Raw genomic sequence first — 20602 nt, 5'->3', positions numbered from 1 at the left:
CAGGCCTCTAGCCCAAAAAACGCCGCGCTGTGTTTCTTACCAAGATGAAATTTGCTTAGCTAAGCGTTCTCGGTGTCCACACAACACTCCCCCGCGGTTTGACGATGCCTTTCTGGTTGCTCGTAACAGGCACCTTCTCTTGTCTTCCCAGGTCATCTCTGCGGTGTCCCGACTGTCCCTGCACAGCGTCGCCCAGAACAAGGGGATCAGGTGAGCCCTTGGGCTGCGGCTGCGAGCGCGGCCCTGCAGTTTCCGTCGCGCCCGCGTGCCTTGCCATGGATGCGGGCGCTGGCTGCGGATGACCTCTGCCGCGTCTGTAGAGTGACTTTTCAGTCTGTGGTGGAGTTTTTGGTTGGCAGTGCCGGGAAGGGGCGTGGAGGAGGGGCCCACGGCTCACACCAGGGAATCTTGGGAGCGTGTTACTGATGGTTGCAAAATCTCTTTTGATTTAGGTCATAAGATCAACAAATTAATCCCTTCACAGAGCATTGCCTACCTAAGTGCACCCTGCGTATCTGGGAGCCGAGGGCTCTGGTATACTGAAGTAGCTGGTGAGGTTTGCAGGGCTGGGGCTCCCCCGAGGAGGGGCCGCAGGTCTCTGCGTAGATCTGCAGAAACCACCCTGGGGATGGCTCCATTCTCGGCTTCCGTCCGCTTGGGTTGCAAGGTTCGGTGTCTGAGACTCCCAGGACCGCTGTGGTCGGTCCCTTGTCTGAGCCTCAGAAGAGAGGGAGGGCAGCCCCAGGTGAGAGCTGGCCATTGTGGGGTCTGGACCCTGATCTGTGGGTCAGCGAGACGGGCTCCCTGGGGACAGATTCCAGGTCCAGTGGGACAAACGCAGGAGCAGCAGAGATAGCAATGGAGAGAGAGGGAGGCCCGAGGTGACAGAATGAGCCTGGTATGTGGTCCACACCTGGGTATGGCGACAGAGAGAGGGGACATCCCACCAGGGCACTGTGTGTTCCCGCAGGCCGGGGTCCCAGGACCGCGTCCCAGGGTGTTGGGGAGCACAGCCACATCTGGGTAGGGCTGTCAGCTCAAGCATGGAGAGTCAGGCGGGTGCCGTGGCAGAGAAACCCACTTGTGTGCTCCACGAAGAGACATTTCTTTGAGTAGAGGTTTTCTTTTCTTTTTCTTTCCAATGTCAGCAGAAAGATCGGCTGTTTAAAATGTTTTTCAATGAAATATTAATCCGAGAGAAAAGGATATTTATAATATACATGAGCCAAGTGTGGTGACACATGCCCGTAATCCAGTATTTGGGAGGCTGAGACAGGAGGTTCTCAGTATCAAGGCCAACCTGAGCAATTTATCAAGGTCCTCAGCAACTTAGTGAGACCCTGTTTCAAAAAAATAAAAAAATAAAAAATAAAAAAAGCCAGGCATGGTGGTGCACACTTGTAATCCCCGCGCTTGGGAGGCTGAGACAGGAGGATCTCACAGGTTCAAAGCCAGCCTCAGCTACTTAGTGAGGCTCTCAGCAACTTAGTGAGACCCTGTTTCCAAATAAAGTATATAATAGGTCTGGGAGTATAGCCCGGAGGTAGAAAGCCCCTGGGTTCCACCCCCAGTACTGCCAAAAAACAAAACAAACAAACAAAAAAGCCGGGCGGTGGCGCATGGAGGTTCACAGACAGCCTGGGGTGTAGCTCGGAGGTAGAATGCCCCTGGGTTCCATCCCTGGTATGGCAAAAATAAATAAATAAATAAATAAATAAATAAATAAATAAATAAAGAAAGAAAGAAAGAAAGAAAGAAAACGGCTGGGGGTGTGGCTTCCAGGTAGAATGCCCCTGGGTTCCATCCCCAGCACCGAAACCTCAAAACCAAAACCCCTAATGCATTAGGGGATGAAGAGTGGCAGGCAAGCCTGTCACGTGGCCTGCGTGCTTTTTGGAACCTGGCTCCCACTGTCCTGCCAATCCCCAGCCCTGCACGGGTGCTTCTGGCTACACTGAACTCTGTCCCGGGCTCCGCCGAAGCGTGTTCAGTTAGAGCAAAAGTGTGCTGCTTTTGGATACAAGGGAAACACGTAGGGTCTGGGCTCCTGTGTCTGACAGGGTCCACAGGTTCCTCCCTCCCTGGGGCGGCAGTGACTCAGTCGCCCCGCCCGGCCTGCTTCATCCTCGGCATCTGTTTTCACGGGCAGGACCTGAACTCCTAACACGTCGCAGTCATTTCCTCTGTCTGAGCAGGGTTCTCTGCTCTGCGTTCCCCAGACCGCAGGGAGGCTGTGGCTGCTCGGTGATGTCCCGGGGGACAGTGGCTTAGCCCCGGCAGGCGTGCTACAGAGCCACGGCCTGCCTCGGTGGCAGCCCCAGCCCAGGCCTCAGGGGCTGCTGCGCTCCTGTTCGTGGCCCCAGTGTATGGTCAAGATGCCCTCCTGGCAGGCTTCGAGGGCTGCTTCCCTGGGGCTATGCAGCTGGCCCTGAGCCCCCCGTGGGGGCCTAGAGGAGATGGAGGAAGCTGGGATTGTGTCTTTCCTGGGTGTGGGGGGAGGAGAAGGAGCCCCTCGAGGAAGGGCTGGTTGACCCCTGCCGGCCACCCCTCCCCGAAACATCTCCAGATGACGGGCTCAATAGAGTTTGTTGACAAGACCATGATAGTGTGTTCGAGGACCTCTGCTTCACACAATGCCTCAGAGGATACAGAGAGGTGTGGTTATTATGGAAGGGTGCAGATGGGGGTCAGGGATGATGAGGCACATAGGTTGGGGTCCAGGAGCCAGCAGTGGGTGGGGCTCCTCTCCTCCTGTTCTAATGGAGCCCCACGGGGAGCTTGTGATCCCAGCCGCCCTGTGGCCCAGGCACATGCACTGCCGGCAGAGAGCCCACTGCACCGGGGCAGGCTTTGATTGAGGCCCGTCACGTGGGCCCCGTCACTGGTCACTGTCTCCAGCCAACACCCTGGCCCAGCCCCACCAGGAGTCTCGTGCAGAGGACTGGAGTGGCCCGAGGCCCCAGGTAGGCAAAGAGTTACAATAGGGGTCTTATCAGGCAGGTGACCCTAGGCTTACAGGTTTAGGTCACCTCCAGGCCTTTTTATGGTGGATGTAGGGCTTGGGCACGCCAACGCAGGGAAGAACGGGGTACAGGGTAGGGGGTACTTGGGGGCAGATGGAAGGTGCGGACGGCACTGGTGGCCTTTCCTCTCACTCCTCATGCTGGTCCAAGCCCTGGTCTAGAACCTTTCTGAACCCTTTTCCTCTGCAGACCCCGGGGACGGGGTCCGGGTTGGTTTGCACACCCTGCTGTGAGCTCAGGAGACCTCCAGGCTGCCCTCTGGGGAGCCGAGCCCCAACACTCAATCTTCCTCTGCACAAGGCTGAGGTTTCCATGGGGACCTGGATGTTCAGAGACTTCCTCACACACTTCATGAGACGTGGACCAAGCCTTCCTTTAAAACTGCTCCCAAAGCCGGGCATGCTGGTGCACACTTGTAATCCCAGCATTTGGGAGGCCGAGACAGGAGGATCACGGCTCACCGTCAGCCTCAGCTATTTAGTGAGGCTCTTTGCAACTCACTGAGACCGTTTAAAAAAAAAAAAAATAGGGCTGTGGGTGTAGCTTGGAGGTAGAATGCCCCTGGGTTCCAGCCCCAGTACTGCAAAAACAAAACAAAACAACAACAAAACCCCCAAAAAACAAAACCTGCTTCTGAGTGATATTAATTAGGAAAGGGGTTTGTTTAGCCAATGCTTTCCTTTCTGAAAACCCACAAGTCAAGCCCGCTGCCCCGAGGACTCTGCTTGGTCTCTGGAGGCTGGATGGGAGCCCTGCACACGCCTTCAACAAACCCTCGCTTCCCAGCCTTCCACTTTGCATAGTGAGCTGATTTGCTGTAAAAGCCCCAATTATACTTCTTAGAGCCAGTGAATTGGAGACTTAATCTGAGTCCCACCCTGGAGTCATCTGGGGGTGGAGGGAGATGGCGGGGGTGCGGGGGATATGAGTGGAGCGGCAGAGCTTCCCAGGTGTGCGGGCAGGGGGCTTTTGTTATGGCCAAAGCCCACCCTGCAGATTGGAGGGGGGTCCTGACTTGGGTCAGCCCGGCTCTGAGTGTCTGGGAAGGAGCATGGCTCTCTGAGGTCTGGAGGTCAAGGCCTGCGAGGATGCCCTCAGCCCGGTCCCTTCTAGAAACGCTCTCAGAGCCTCTGTCTCTTCTTGTATAGGCCGGAGCCTCTTGAGGGTGTGTGCTGCTCACTCCGTGAACGCTCGGGGGCTGCTGGCCGCACAGATGAGCTGAATGGTGCCCCCCCCAACAAGATACACTGCCCTCCTAACACCTTGACCTCTTAACCTGGACTCTAGGATGGGAGAGGTTTTAAAGATGTTCTGTAGAGGGAGAAGGAGGGTGAGGACAGGGGCCTGGGGTGATGTGCCAGGGGCCAAGGAGTGCAAGCAGCCCGGGAGCTGGGGAGGCAAGAGACTGCCCCCCCCCCAGTAGCTACCAGGAAGGACACCTCGATATGCCCTGCAAGACCCACTTTGAATTTCTGGCCTCAGCATGGGCAGCACCAAGTGTGTGCGTTTCAGCTTGCTCAGTTTGGGGCAACTTGTTACCGCAGCAGAGACTCACGCAGCCGGTGTCTGTTACCACAGCAGAGGCTCTGCACAGACGGGGTCCCCGTGGGACCCTCAGGACAGCAAGGCACTTTGTGAAGGACATGGCAAGTCCTCCCATACTGGCCAGTGGGCCTAGACTCTGCTCCTTCTGGGCGTAATTCTCCCTGGGGCAGAGCCAGCTCCCATTCCTGATGCCCAGTTCTACCCCTCTGCTAGAACTGGCCCTCCCTCCCTCTGCTTGCTGACTTTCAAAAAATGGAGATAAGCCAGGCATGGTGGTGCACACTTGTAATCCCAGTACTTGGGAAGCTGAATCAGAAGGGTTGCAGATCCATGGCCAGCCTCAGCAACTTAGTGAGACCTTCTGCAACTTAGACTCTATTCCCAAAGAAAAAATAAAATAGGGTTGGGGAATGTAACTCAGAGGTAGAATGTCCCTGTGTTCCATCCTCAGTACCACAAAACAAGAACAAAAAAAAAAAGTGGAGGTAAAATTCCTGTTACATAAATACAACCCCATTAAAACTGACATCTAAGCCAGGCATGGTGGCACACACTTGTTTGTCATCCCAGCATTCGGGAGGCTGAGAAAGGAGGATCTAGCTTCCTGGCCAGTCTCAGCTACTTAGTGAGGCCCCCTGCAACTCAGTGAGACCCTGTTTCAAAGTAAAGAATAAAAAATAGGGCCAGGCGTGGTGATGCACGCTTGTAATCCCTGGGCTTGGGAGAAGACAGGAGGATCGGGCGTGTTCGAAGCCAGCCTTGCTGGCTTAAGAGACCCTATTTCCAAATAAAATTATAAAAAATAGGTCTCGGAGTGTAGCCTGAAGGTAGAAGGGTTCCATCCCCAATACCACCAAAAACAAAAAGGAATAAAAAATAGGGCTGGGGGTATTGCTCGAAGATAGAATACTCCTGGGTTCATCCCCAGTACTGAAAAAAAAAGAGGAAAAAAAAGGGAAAGAAACAGAAATCTAGGCAGGCATGGTGGTACGTACCCACAACCCTAGGACTTGGGAGGCGAAGACGGTGGCATTTAGCACGTGCACAGCACATCATGCGAGCAGGCCCGCCTTTTGCTTCTAGAGCATTTTTATCCCCCCAGAAGGGGACCCCAGGGAGCAGCTCCCGCCTGCCCGTCTGTGGATCTGCCGGCTCTGACGCTTCACGCTAGCAGAAGCACGGGCTGCATGGCCCTCTGGTCCTGGCTGCTTCTTGTCATGTGTTTGAGACTCACACCGCAGCAGGGATGGCGCCTCGTGCCCTTTGACACTGGGCGACAGTGCCCTGCACACCCGGCCACCCTGTGCTCCGCCTTCGTCACTGATGGGGCCCTGGGCCGTTCCCTCTTTGTGCGATTTGCCGTTGTGACAGTGGGCTGCTGGGTGGGCGGCCAGGCGGGCAGGGGTCAGGGGTCAGGCTGAGGTTAGGGCAGGAGACGCTGATCGTCTCCCAGTATCTGGGAGCTGGAACATCCCTCTTCAATTTGAAGCGGATTCTTAGAATATCAGACACACCCGTATCCAAATCTAAGTACAACAGAACATTCGGAACTAAAAATAAACACCTCGGATTTCACCAGTGTTCTGGGCAGTGCGGGCTGCGGGTGGCCCTGCCTCCAGCTCCTGGGCTGCTAGACCCTTCAGGACATGGCTCCTCCCAGAGGGCCAGACACCCGGTGGGGTTCAGACCAGAGGCAGGAACACCCCCCCCCCCCCCCCGCGTGCTTCCTGCCTCGGTCCCTCCGGTGGCCAGAAGGTTACTGGAGCCTGATTCCTTGCCTGGTAGTTGGGTGATAAATCCGTCATGGGCAGAGAGGCCTGGGTCCTTGACTTTCAGCTCAGGACCTGGTTTCAGGAAGGTTCAAATCATCTAGAAGAAGCCGGGTGTGGTGGCGCACGCTTGTAATCCCAGCACTTGGGAGGCTGAGGCAGGAGAATTGCACAGGTTCGAAGCCATACTCAGCTACTGAGTGAGGCTCTCAGCAACCGAGTGAGACCCTGTTTCCAAATAAAGGTACAAAAAATAGGTCTGGGAGTATATCCCAGAGGTAGAAAAGCCCCTGGGTTTCACCCCCGGTACCCCCCCACCCCCCCCCACACACACACTCATCTGGAAGGTGCCAGATGCCGCCCATGTGAGACATCTTGGCTGGAGGGACTGTGGGTGACTTTGGGGGGACTCTGTAGCCCCTGAACATGTGGGTCCCCTCTTCCACCTGAACATTCCCGGGTGGGGAGTCACCGTCATCACCAGTCAGAGCTGCCCTGGCCAAGCTCTCGGGCTGCACGCCAGGGCTCATGCTACCTCCCAGCCCCGGCCCCATCTCCCCCGAGCTTTCTCCTGTTAGGAGATGTCACTGTGGCTCACGGAGACCCCCTCTCTCAGGGACAACATCTCCTGTCTTGTCGGCCCCCATCAGGCCAACAGGAAAGGATGAGACCCCTTCCCCAGCTGGCGCTGCCCCGCTAATTCCAGGTAATTGGGCTGTCTGAGAGGGAGCAGGTTTGGATGGGACGTGGCGATTTTCATCTGCTTAGCAGCTTGTCAAGATGGTTCTTAATCGTCCCACCTGGTGACATCAAAGCTCCCGGCCACCTGGCCTTGGCGGATGTGCCGTGGGGCCAGGCTGGGCTGCGCAGACCCTCAGGTTCTGCGTAATTGGATGGGCCTTTTCTCTTCCTCTCTGGGTAATAATGAACTTGGCATTGTTAGCATGGCAAAATGCTGAGGACTTCAGATCCCTTCCTGGGGAGGTTGAGGTCCGGCCTCCTGGTGGCCAGCCTGGGTTGGCCCCAAGTCACCAGCCTGCCCCGTCACGCCGCACTAGCTCCCACCCCACATCCACTCGCGCGGCCAGGGGCAGACAGGCAGGAACGGGGGACAGTGAGCCCAGAGCCCCGCCTGGCCGGCTCTTCCTCAGCCCTAGCCCCTCAGTGGCGCAGGCCCTGAGTTAAATGTGAGTGCACACGCATGTATGTGCGTGTGACTGCTCATGCATGCAGACACCCGAGTCTCTGTGCTGTGGCCCCTGGGCAGGGTGAGTCCTGCTCTTTTCTATGTCTGAGTCTGAATGGGGGATCAGGCCAGCTGGGCAGCGGGCCCCAGAACTTTCCAGATCCTCCCTGGACTATGGGTTCTGGAGGGCAGGGGTGGGAGGGAGGGCCCAGCGCAGTCAAGCCTGGTCTGTTTGCTTCTTTGGGTCCAAGGATCCCAGGGCTGATTCGGCGTAGAGCTGGTGACAGGGCTGTCCCTGACTGGGGGGTGTCTGGGTGCAGCAGAGGCCGGGGCATGTGGCACCAGGGCCATGTGGCCATGTCTGCTCGGCCGGTCCCTGTTCTACTATGGCCTCACGTTGTCACCAGCCGGAACCCTCTGCTGCTGCTGGTAGGCGTGACTCGGAGTGCAGAGGGGCCAGGCTGAGGCGTCAGCCGGGGCCGCCAGGGCCGGGCCCTTCCAGTGTGCCACACTTCACGTGACCCTCAACTTTGGGGGCCGGGTATGTGCACAGTGCTGCTGCCGAGCACACACACGGCACTTTCCTGGCTGTAGACCCCTCCCACTGGCCTTAGGAGGGGCCCAGTGGTGGAGACTTGGCCCTGGGGTCTGTTCCCTCACCTCTTCCGTCTTCCTTTTGCCGGTCCTGGCTGCATGGCCCTGGACCAGGTGCGGGGACACGGAGACTGGTCCTCGGTGCCCTCGACTCACCCCTGGTCACGTGGGGATAGAGACACTGGCCACTGGTCACAGGAGAGGGCACCTGGCCAAGCACAGAGGAGGTTGCAGGCCCAGCTCAGGGTTCAGACCTGGCTGTGGCAGGGGCTTGGTTTCGAGGCTGACTCGGGGCCGCGCCTCTGCTGCTGGTGGCTGCGGTTGGAGGGCCGTGGTCAGCAGCCCAGGTGCCTGTGGCCATCAGGAGCTGGAGGAAGCAGGACGGCGCGTCCTCTGGAGCCTCCCCAGCTGGATTTCAGACTCCTGGCCTCTGAACTAGAAGAACATGAAGTCCTGGGCTGCCCGGCCTGTGGTTCATGGTCATGGCGGCCCCAGGAACCCACATGCAGGAGTGGCTTTCTTTGAGTAGGGAGCCCTGGTCCCTCCAGGGGAGGGTCCAGGAGGAGCCCCCAGCTCATCCCGAGCAGGAGGGTGAAGCCCAGCCCTTCTGAGCCTGCACTTAATCCTGTGCTCCTGTGCAGCCCTGGATCTGAATGGCCACGAGGTGGCCAGCATCTCGGGGGAGGGCTGGGGCTTGCAGTACCCCCTCTGCTGGCAGCGAAGAGGGTGAGCCTCCAGGGACAGTGGTCTCATTCTTGAGGTGTCCCCGTCCTGAGCAGCATTCAGCTCCAGGCTGGCAGGACGGCCCCGGGCCTGGCCGTGGACACTGCTGCTGAGCCCCTCTCAGTGCCCGCCCTTCCCTCTGGGCAGGGACAGTGGTCCCACTCTGCCTGGAGCGGAACAGGACAAGGCTGCCTTTCCAGCACATATCACCGCTGAAAATTTATCTAAGCAGCTGTGGACCACTCTTGGCTCCTTTTCAGAGGCGGAGAAGAAAAGGCTCATCGTGTTTGCCCCGGGGTCTGTGCATATGCAGAAGAGACGAGAGGTCCTTAAAATACCCTTGAATGGGAGGCGGCTTCCCAGGCAGTGCCCGGGCTTGGCTTGGGGGTTGGTGGCAGGTGCCTTTCCCCGCCAGCTGTGCGCTCCGCAGCCCCGCGCCGGCTCCTGCCTGCGGTCAGCATCCTCGTCCTTGGAGGGTCTTGAGTAGTAGAGACCTGACGTCCAGTTCAGGTCGCCCACACCGTGGCTGCCGTCTTTCTCCCTCCTCCGCATGCTGATGTCCCCAGGATGGACCAGGCTCTTTGATGCCAGCAGATAGCCCGTGTCCCGGTGACTTAAAGCAGCAGTCGTGCGTCTTGGCTTGACAGGCTGGGGATCAGCTGTGTCCTCTCTCCGTCCTCTAGCCCAGAGCTAGGTTGCTGGACAGCCTCCAGCCGGGCAGAGTGTGCTGTTGGGTGGGGCGGGTGGACGCAGCATCCTGTGCGTGGCTCCACGTGAGTTTTGTGCGTGTCCTTCACCCGCATCTCCTTGGGCAGACTGAGCCCTTGGCCTTGCCTGGGGTACGGGGCGAGGAGTGAGGCTGGGTGACAGGCAGCCAGCCTGGCTGTTTCACGCTGCAGTTCCCCAGCGATAGAGACTGTTGTTCCCCCCAGGCACGGATGAAGAAACTGAGGCTGGGAGCAGGGGACTTGCCTGCAGCCATGCAGCGAGGTGTGGGGCCCAAAGTCAGTCCCCGGCCAGGCTGCTGCGCACAGATCGCTGTACTTCCTGCCCCCTGCGCTGCCTGTCCTGCCTGTCCACCTCTGTCCATCTCTGCTGCACAGCCTCCCTCTTCAGGGAACACGCAGGCAACATATTTCATCTCTTTTTTTTCTTTTTTGTTTGTACTAGGGGTTGAACCCAGGGGCATTCTCCCTCCGAGCTACACCCCCCAGCTCTGTTTTTATTTTTATTTTTATTTTTAATTTAAAACAGAGTATCACTAAGTTGCGGAGAGTCTTACTTAGATCCTCCTATCTCAGCCTCCTAAGTATTGGGCTTACAGGCATGCACCAAGTATCTCAACGGGTGAGAAAGGGTGCTCTCTCTGTCCTGAATTTTTTTTTTTTATGTCCTATGTGCTTAGATTGTACCTCTTTTTTCTATTTATTCATTTTTTTTTTTTTTGCAGTACTGGGGATGGAACCCAGGGGGACCCTACCTTCTAGCTACACCCCCAGCCCTAATTTTTTATTCTTTGTTTTGAAACAGGTCTCACTAAGTTGCAGAGGACCTCACTAAGCAGCTGAGGCTGGCTGGGAACCTGTGTCTCAGCCTCCCAAGTACTGGGATTGCAAGTGTGCCACCACGCCCAGCCTTTATTCATCTTGCAATTTGCAGTTACCTGTAATACTGTGGACGGGCCAGACAACCCAGCAATGAGCACGTGTGGCTCTTTAGGCACAGAGGAAATGCCAGGTGCTGGGCTCGGTCCTGCCCCACCAAAAGGGACTACTCTCCAGAAGTTTATACTTTGAATTTTGTTGCCTTTTAAAAGTTATATATATTAATATAGTAAATATTATTATATTACTATTAATATGTAAACATATTTTATTTGCTGGGTGTTTTGGTATACACCTATAATTCCAGTACTTTTGGGGTCTGAGCCAGGAGAGTCTCAGGTTACCTGCCAGACTCAGCAACTTAGCAAGGCCCTGTTTCAAAATTAATAAAATAGGCGGGGCGTGGTGGCGCACGCTTGTAATCCCTGCCCTTGGGAGGCTGAGACAGGAGGATCTCACAGGTTCGAAGCCAGCCTCAGCTACTTAGTGAGGCTCTCAGCAACTTAGTGAGACCCTGTTTCCAAATAAAATACATATATAAAAAAATAGGTCTGGAGGTCTGGGAGTATAGCCCAGAGGTAGAAAGCTTCTGGGTTCCACCCTCAGTACCCCCCATCCCCCTCCAAATTAATAAAATAGAACCAGAAGGGCCGGGATTGTAGTGTGGATGCCCCTGGGTTCAATCCACATAAGAATTTTTTTTGTGTGTGGTATTGGGGAAACCCTTCTACCTCTGGGTTACACCCCCAGACCTATTTTTATACTTTTTTATTTGGAAACAGGGTTTCTTAAGCCAGCGCGGCTGGCTTTGAACCCGCGTGATCCTCCTGTCTCCGCCTCCCAAGCGTGGGGATTACAAGCGTGCCCACCACGGCCAGCTGATATAAGAATTTAAATACAGTTTTGGTTCGTCTAGGTTGTCAGGACCCTTTATAGAAAACAGGATTGTGTGAGGGCCCACTCTCTGCTCTGTGGTCACCAGGTCGTGGCCTGGTGCTCTGTCCTGCGCCTGGTGACCAGTCCCCGGCACTGCAGTGACCAGGCTTGCGGGGATTCCGCTTCCCGGGTCAGCTCGGTGCCTGCCCACTGTGACCCAGAAGTGGGGTTTCAACGCCATTCTGCAGAGGTGGAGGCTGAGGCGTGGCAAGGGGACCTCCAGCCCAGCCCGGCTGCGGTGAGGCTGGACCCTGGCCCCGGTACAGACCTCTGCAAGACGGCCTCTGGGCTGGGAGCGCTGGCCTTGGGTCTCATCGCCGGCCCTGGGGTTGGATGAGGCTCCCTTTGGAGCTGCCAATGCGAGACTGAGGCAGGCGCCGAGGTCCCGTATCTCGCGGGCAAGGCCTGCTGCTGGCCGTGTGCCCGTCCCTAACGGGTTGGTAGCCGTGGGAAGCTGGCTTTTTTGCTCTTTGGTGAATTCCATCCTCAGACCAGACATGCCCTTCCCTGAGCGGGGAGGGCCCGCGTCTCCCCATCTAGGACTCTGACAGGCGTCTGGAAGCAGGAAGGGGTGTGGATAGAACAGGGGTCACAGGAGGTCAGAGGTGAGACACAGCCCATTCTGATGAAAGCTGGGGGTAGCAGCCTACTACGGGGCTGAGGAGGGCAGTCGTAGGTAGGCCTGACAGAGGGTCTGTGCTCAGCCCTACCCTGTCACCCCCAGGACTGCCAGCAGGTCCTGGGCTGGCACTACCTAGAGGGCAGAGGCCCAGTGCTGTGCCCTGAGCTTCTGAGCTGGATCTGCTCTCTGGTGGAGGGTTCTGGGCCTTAGACAAGACCTGGCAGCCTGCCACCCTGAACTGGGGCAGGCAGTGCCCACCCATACCTCATTCTGCCTATAAGCTAATCATGTGCACCTGCTGTGTGCTGCCTCCTCCGTGGCCCAGGGTCCAGAAGACCAGTGGCAGGGTGGGTGGCAGAGGGGCAAAGAAGCAGAAATGTCCCTAGGAGGGTGTGACCTTTGGGCCTGCCACTCACAGGAGGTGTGGGGCAGGAGGCCTCTGTGTTGGTGCCTCTGCCTGTGTGGAGGAGCTGAGCGGAGCCCCAGGAACAGGGAGGATGGAGAGGAGGAGGGAGGGGGCGTCCTGGGGCCTTCCAGCAGCCTGCGGCCCCTGAGGTTTTGTCCAGATGCCCCTATGGCCTGGGGGTTCTAGAGTGGATGCTGGCCATCCAGGGATCGCCGCAGGCACCACCAAGGGCAGCAGGGGACAGAGAGGGCCATGGCCAACAGGGGACTCTGGGGTGGGTTGGGAGGGACACCGGCCCCTTTGGCATGGGCTGGGGCTGCTGCTGAGATGTGGCCAGGCGTTGTGGAGCCCTGGCTCCTGGCCCACTCTGCCGGGTCAGGCCTTGGGCAGTTTTCTCTACCTCTCTGGGCCTTAGTGTGCTGTGCTCTCTGGGATGGGGGGGGGGTTGTCAGCAAGGCCTGGATCCTGGATGGCCTGCCCCTCCCCTAACTGCAGGGGGAAGACGTGAGGTGGCCTGCGCCCTTTGTACTGGGTGAGTGCGCAGTTTCCCACTCCATCCCCCTCTGTGGCCTCCTCTGTGGCTGGACCAAGGCTGGTACCTGCGGTAAACTGCCCCAGGACCACTGGGCCTCATCCCTCTTCTGGGCAGTCGCTGTGGCAGTGGGGAACTGATCTGGGAGCTGCTCATAAATCAGTCAGCCTGCAGGAATACCAGCTGGGCCAAGAGAACGCTGAGCGATTAGTGATGCCTGCCATGGACAGAGGGCTGGGCCTTGGGTATGTACACCATGAGTGATTAGCAATTCCTGCCATGGTCAGAGGGCTGGCCTTGGGTTTGTCATCATGAACAATTAGTAATGCCTGCCCCAGGCAGAGGGCTGGGCCTTGGGTTTGATCACCATGAGTGGTTAGCAATGCCTGCCCTGGGTAGAGGGCTGGGCCTTGGGTTTGTATATCCTGGGTGATTAGCAATGCCTGCAAAGGGCTGGGCCTTGGGTTTGTACATCCTGAGTGATTAGCAGTGCCTGCTGAGGACTGGGCCTTGGGTTTGTACATCCTGAGTGATTAGCAATGCCTGCTGAGGACTGGGCATTGGGTTTGTATCTCCAATCAAGTGGATTCCCCAAGGGAAAAGTCCCCTGGCTCTAGTTGGCCTGCCAGGCCACCAGGCTGACCTTTCATTTCCCAGCAGAGTCAGCAGGAAGTTGGGGGAGGGGGCAAGAGAGCCTCCAGCTGCTGCAACTCAGTCCCCCTGGCAGCTCAGAGGGGAGGGGTCTTGCCTGAGGCCACACAGAGCTTCAGCCTGGTCTGCCCTGGCTCCCTACAGCAGATCCTGTTTACTTGGAGATCCTGTGAGTAGTGGAGACTGTGCAGGAGGCTCTGCAAATCTGTGCTGGCCTCTCCTGACTCCCTGGGGCTGTCACAGACTCAACAGCTGCCACCCCTGACCGGAGCACCAGGAAAGGCTTCCTGAAGGCTTGTGGGATTCATTCGTTGTTCCAAGGGCTTGGGAATGGCCAGGCCATGTCTCTGGCCCGGACAGAGCTCCGCTGGGCCCAGGCCCACCCCAAGGAGGAAGTGGAGAAGAAGAAAGGGGAGTGTCCATTTCTAGTAGCTGCTCATAATCCATGTTCAGAGCGTCCTCGCCAGGGCCGCAGGGCAGCCTGCAGCAGTTTGGGGCTGTTAGAAGTACCACAGGGCCGGGCACAGTGGCACACACTTGTAATCCCAGCATTTGGGAGGCTGAGACAGGAGGATTGTGGTTCGTGGACAGCCTCAGCTACTTAGTGAGGCCCTCTGCAACTCAGAGAGACCCTGTTAAAAAAAAAAAAAGACTAAAAAATAGGGCTGGGGGTGTAGCTGGGAGGAACAGTGCCCCTGGTTTCCATCCCCAGTACTGCCAAGTACTGCAGGGCCCCGGAGTGCTGGACTGCAGGCTGGGAAGCCCTCCGTCCTTGTCCAGTGTTGGAATGTCCTGCAGGTCCAAACCTCGGTCTGTTTCCTCCAGTGAGTGGGCCTGGCGGCGGAGGGTCACCGCGCTCTAATATGTCCATCTGGCCGCCGCTCTGCCCAGCACGGCTGAGCTCAATGCAGGACCCAGACAGAAGGCTCTCTGAGGGTGTCTGCCCATCCCGGCAGGGACTGTTTCACGGCCCATGGTTTGTAGAAATGGGAGTGGACAGAGGATGGAACACGGTGGGCGGGAAGCGGGCTGTGTGTGGACAGGGCCTCGGGCTTCCCTGCTGGTCTGTCCTCAGCCCCTGGACCCCCAGGCTGTGACCTCAGGCTGGGACCCACTGCCTCCCCTCCTGGCTGCTGTCAGCCCTTCCAAATGTGTTGGGACAGCAGAAGTGCTCTGTGGAATTCCTCTGTTATCAGCAGGGGCTCCAGGCCAGTACTCCCCAGCAGGGGCGGGGCTGTTGCTTTCCTGTGAGGCCAGTGTCTCCCCTCCACCCCTTGAGAGGAGTCGCTGGTGGGGGGGGGCTTTGTTGGCAGACTCCTCCTGCCAGGGCTGTGGTGGTGGCTTTGTCTTGGCGCCCCTACCCTGCAATCCCCACTACGGGGCAGAGAGAAACCACTTCTCTCTCTCTCTCTCCCTCTCCCTCTCTCTCTCTCTCTCTCTCTGTACTGGGGAATTGAACCCAGGGAGATTCTACCTCTGAGCTACACTCCCAGCCCTACTTTATTATTTTATTTTATTTTGTTGTATGTATGCATATATATGTGTCTGTATTTGCAGTACTGGGAATGGAACCCAGGGGCATTCTACCTCTGAGCTACATCCCAGCCCTGTTTTTTTGTGTGATACTGGGGGTGGAACCCAGGGGCTTTTCTACCTCTGGGCTATACTCCCAGACCTAGTTTTATACTTTATTTGGAAACAGGGCCTCACTAAGTAGCTGAGGCTGGCTTCGAATGAGCCTCCTGTGTGATCCTTCTGTCTCAGCCTCCCAAGTGCTGGGATTACAAGTATGTGCCATCACACCAGGCTTCTGTCCTGTTTTTAGATGGTGATTGCGTGGTCACACTTGGGCCAGCTTGCTGGTCCCTGTGCCCTCCGGTCACATCAGACCCTTTCCACACCTGCATGTGTGTCTCCACCCACCTTGGGTCCATTGAGGGCCACGCTCAGCTCTCAAGTCCCCTCTGCCCAGGCTGCCACCTCCTGCCTAAGTCACAGCCATGCCACCCCCTCCTCCTTCACCAATGGACAGGAAGGAGCTGGGTGCTTTGTACCCATCCCTAATGGACGACTTAGATGACACCAGGGCGCCCACAGGCGCAGGAGAGCTGTGGCCCCAGTCTGTCTAATTCTAGTATAGACTCTGGACTCAAAGCGAGGCTTTGCTCCCCAGACTCACTCCTCTGCTCCTTCCTGCAAAAGGCCCTTTCTGCTTCCCCCAGGCCAGAACCGCCCTTCCACCCTGACCCTGTTTTCTGAGCTCTGCGCCTGCCCCTGCCCCTGTGTTACCTTCTCAGTGGGGACAGTCCCGCTCACCCCTGACCCAGGTGTACAAGCAGGCAGGGCTGTGGTGGGGGCACAGCCAGGCTGGGCTCTCCTCCCCATCTGGACCGAGTGGGATCTCAGCTGAGAAGAGAGAGGAAACCGGTCCCTGATGGCTCTGACCGTTGGGTCTGTTTAGCAGAGATGGTTTTTAATAAGTGAGACCCGGGCCTTCAAGGCCTTCCTGCCTTCCTGCCAATTAGAAGGCCGCACACAGGTGCCTCTTTGAATAATTAGGCAGGCACGTGTGTCCTGGGGGCTTTGGCTCTTGACGTGCCTTTCAAGTTTGGGAGCTGTGTTCAAGGGGCCTGTTGCCCAATTCTTGTGCCCTGGGCTGGAGTCTCAGGGCCCAGCCACCCTTGCTGGCCCCTGCCTGCACCTGGTCCTCAGCCCCACGTACCTGGGTGAGATGCTGCTGAACCCCAGGGTGGCCCAGTCTGCCTCGGGGCTGATTCAGGGCCGGAAGCTGAGGGCCAGCCAGGGCCTTGCTGTGGTGTCTGTACAGTGCTTTGAAGCTGGGCTGTCTGCCACCCGCGTGATCAAGTGACCAACTCATCCCTATTCCAGCACTGTAAGTCCTGTGTCCCAAGAAAGTCATCCACCCGGGGTGGCCAGGCCAGTTGGTCACTCTGTGTGTCGGGCAGGTGCTGGGCACTGGGCAATCTGAACCCCGAGGCCAGCCTCTCGGATGTGAGTTGGTTCTGCCTCCAGGATGCAAACTTGAGGCCCGGCCCCTGCCCCTCTCCCAGAAGGCTCCAGGCCAGGACACAGAGGACCGGGAGGGCACCCATCAGGAAGCACGCCCTGAGTCCAGGGTCCTGGCAATGGTTGGAGCTGACCCGCACAGCTGAGCTTCCTGGAGCCAAGCAGTGACCAAAAGTGTCACTTTCTTTTAGAACATAATGTTTATTTATTTACTTACTTACTTACTTACTTATTTATTTACTTACTGGTGATGGAACCCAGGGGCATCCTATCTCTGAGCTACATCCCCAGCCCTATTTTTTAATTTATTTTGAAACAGGTTCTCACTGAGTTGCAGAGGGCCTCACTAAGTAGCTGAGGCTGCCCGAGAACCACATTCCTCCTGTTTCAGCCTCTTGAATGCTGGGATTACAAGCGTGCACCATCACGCCCGGCTGCAGATGTACTTTTAGGACCGTGTTCTTGAGGTGCATGGCGGGGGGAAACAGTCTGGGGGGTGGAGCTGGGGAGGAGCCGGCCCTGCCTGACCCCTGCAGAGCAAAGGACCCTGGAGCTTGGGGGCGCTCTCAGTTGCCAGGGTGGTCCTGCAGGGCTGGTTAGAGGACTGGGCTCCTGGAGTGCTGTGAGGACCCCGGGGCGTAAGGTTCATGCTCGCTGAGTGGCAGGGTGGGCCGGTCAAAAGGCAGAGGTGGTCTCACCATCCCCAGGAGGTGCTCATGGTCGGTAGACTCAGGCTAAGTGCCTGATGTACCTCTTCTCAACCAAACAATTGTACTGTCTACACCCATTCTACAGCTGGGGAAAGTGAGGCTCAGATGGGCAGAGGCAGCGGTCCATCCTAGATCCTCCCCCTGCAGAACCTGCGCTTTGCCTTCCTCTCAGGCCTCCCCGGGAGGGACGGGCTGGAGGTTGTGGGGGCAGCTGTCACCTCTTCCCGGGCTGTTGCCGGGGTGCTGGGGGCACAGCTTGCTCTGGCTGGGGCTGTTTGCAGGCAGCGGCTCAGGGATGCGGGGCAGTGCACACCTGCCCCATAGCTTGTTTTTTTCAGAGGCCAGAGGGGCTCCCTGCTCTGGGTGGAGGGATCCCCGGGAGGTAGGCCCTGACCGTGGGACACAGGATTAGGTTTAATAATGCAGAAGAGGCTGCTGCCCAGATGGGGTCATCAAGCCGCTCCCTGGCTGGCTTTGAAGAACATGAAAAAGATCAGGCGGGTTCGTGGCCCAGGCGGCACAAGCCATAGTGCCTGGCGTCAACACCCACGCGAGTTGATGTGTTTTCCTTCCAACCCACGTTTGCAGTCTTGCAGCCCTTGCTGGGGTGGAGAAAGAGCTGAAGTTTCCCTGCCCTCCCCTAGAACTCCAGTACTGGAACCTGCCTCCAGAGAAAGGTGACAGTTCCCTCCTTTGGCTACTCTGTCTTAACCAGATCTAAGAGCCAGGCGTGGTGGCGCATACTTGTAATCCCAGTACTTGGGAGGTGGAGAGGGAGGATTGCAGGGTAGAAGCCAGTCTTAGCTACTTAATGAGGCTCGGAGCCACTTAGTGAGACCCTGTGTCCAGATAAAATATAAAATAGGTCTGGGAGTAGAAAGCCCCTGGGTTCCACAGACACACAGATCTAAGTTGGGCCTGGTGGCACACACCTGTAGTCCCAGCACTTGAGAAGCAGTGACAGGAGGATCTCGGGTTCCAGGATAGATTCGGCAACTTAGGGAGACCCTGTTTCAATCAGTAAATAAACAAACAAATAAATGGATGAATGAGTGAGCGATAAGATAGGGCTGGGAGCATAGTTTGGAGGTAGAAAGCCTCCGGGTTCAATCTTTGGCACGAAAAAGCAAACAAAAAACCAGATATTACAGCCAGTTTCTCAGGACTCTCCAAAAAGCAAACCCCTGGGCTGAGTTCACCACCCTCTGCTCCGGGAGCCCCAGAGCATTCTCTGCCGCTCTTTCCAGGCCATGGCGTCTGGGCATGACTGTGCCTCAGGAAGCTAGAGTTCGGAGCATAGTCACTGCTGCTGGAGGGCAGCGCCCAGAGCCCCAGTAACTGACACCAGAGCCAGATGTGAGCTGCCCTGCTCCCTGGGGCTAAGGCAAGCAGTAAGCTCCGTGGCCAGCCGGGAGGCGGTGTCCAGTAAGCGCCCGATGGGGGCGGGGCCGAGGCAATGGGGGCTTGTGGAAGTGGAACTCATGCGTCTTCCGTCCTTTCTTTGGATTTGGGCCCAGGCCCCTTAGCTGTTCCATTTTCAGATCTGCGTCCTCTGGTGAAGACCCCTCGGGCCCCGGCACCGAGACCGAGACCGTTGGGTGTCCTGTGCAGATACCCCTGTGTGGCCTCGGCAGCTGGACGCTCAAGCTGACATCATGGGTGGGGGCTCAAAGGGGACAGGGTGCCACGGAGGCTTGGGGGCGGGCCCAGACAGGCTGCAGCTGGCCGCTGTGCTGGGGTTTCTGGGCACATGGTGTTTTTGCTTCCTGCACGGGGATCAGTGTTTAATCCTCATGCTGGTGCAGGGAAGCCCAGCTTCCGAGAAGCCCAGCGCAAGAAAATGAGTCCTCAGGAAGGTTCTAGTGGGATGAGAAGAACTCAACCTTTCTGGGAAACAGGGCTGACCATTCTCCTGTTTTCCAAATCAGGGCAAATTTTTTGTAGACTCAGCTGGGGTTGTCTTTTCATTCCTCCCTCTTTTTTTTTTTTTTTTGCTGGTAGCACCAGGGATTGAACCTAGGAGTATCCAACTTCTGAGCTACACCCCAGCCCCTTTTATTTTATTTTATCTTTTTGTTATTTTGAAACAGGGTCTTGCTAGGTTGCTGAAGCTGATCATGAACCTGCAATCTCCTGTCTCAGCCTCCCAAGTACTGAGATTCCAGGGATTATGAATATGTGCCACCGTGCCTGACTCATTCCCTCTTTTAACGAGCAGATGGATGCTGTGGGCTAATGCCTGGATGTCTTGTAAAGCGGAGGGGCTGGGAGGCAGCTGAAGGGAGATGCAGGTTGGAAAGTCCGCTTGTACTTGAACACAGAGCCCACAGAGCCAGGTCTGGTGGTAAAGGGACCACAGTCATAATCTGCTCCGGCCCCTTCTGCGCTGTAAGCTGCAGCTGGAATGGGACTCCAGAAACTGCGGACACTGTAAATATGTCAATATCTGTCAACATGCTGATCCATGTTCAATCAGGGCTGGTGCTGCGCAGTCGCTCCCAAGACCGGACTTGTACGATAGTGTGTGATTTCTCATAAGCTCTCTTTGAAAGCACTTTCTAGCCCAGGGCTGCCATTTGCTATTATTTCAGGGGAAAAGAGTAGCTTGAAATACTTAACATCCATCTGTCCCTCCACCATCCATTCTCCCACTGACCCTTCAACTAACCTCCAACTTACCTGCCCACCCAGGATCCATTATCCACCCATTCATCCATCCACTCACCCACCCACCCATCCATGAATTCAACCACCCGGCAAAGTACTCATTTGTCCAACTATCCATCCATCTATCCATCCATCATTCATCCATTCATCTGTCTACTCACCCATTCATCCACCCACCCATTGACCATGCCATTCTAGTGCAGACCCGAGCTGAGAGAGTGGCCAAGCTTCCACATGAGGTGGGATTTGCATTGAGCCTTTAGGGGTGCTAGGGCTTGGGTGCCTGGGGAGGGCAGGGACGAAGTCAGAGGCAGAACACGCACAAAGGCTGGGGGTAGAGCAGGCATGGGGAGCTGTGGGGGGTGGGGTGGAAGAGGGCCAAGGGGCTAGCATGGCCTCCCCCTCCATCTTGAAGCCAGCACCCGCAGGCCAAGCTCCCAGCCTCCCCCTCTGTCTCGTCTCACCCTGGCAGTAGCCTGTCTGGCTGCGGCAGAAATTAATTCCATTTGCAGCTGCATTCTCTAGGGGCTTTGTGGCCCCAAATAGTGGTGTTAGAGTAAAAGTAGTAAAGGTTTTATGGGGGGCAGTATAATTCTCCTGACTTCAG

The 20602-nt window shown here is 56.9% G+C and overlaps 1 protein-coding gene across 4 annotated transcripts in view; it reads left to right on the top strand.

The window, feature by feature from the left end:
* The window catches only part of VAV2 (vav guanine nucleotide exchange factor 2), a gene marked incomplete at both ends in the record, with an annotated part of 148408 nt that overhangs the window by 75874 nt on the left and 51932 nt on the right, over positions 1-20602 (top strand). For all 4 annotated transcript variants that reach the window (XM_080708622.1, XM_080708620.1, XM_080708621.1 and 1 more), the window contains one exon: positions 152-210. In XM_080708622.1, the coding sequence (XP_080564748.1) occupies positions 152-210 (59 nt within the window). The remainder of the gene's footprint in view (positions 1-151; positions 211-20602) is intronic.

This window comes from Muscardinus avellanarius (genome assembly GCF_963383645.1).
Source record: "Muscardinus avellanarius genome assembly, chromosome: 13".
Lineage (NCBI taxonomy): Eukaryota > Metazoa > Chordata > Mammalia > Rodentia > Gliridae > Muscardinus > Muscardinus avellanarius.
This window is presented reverse-complemented; position numbering and strand designations above follow the sequence as displayed.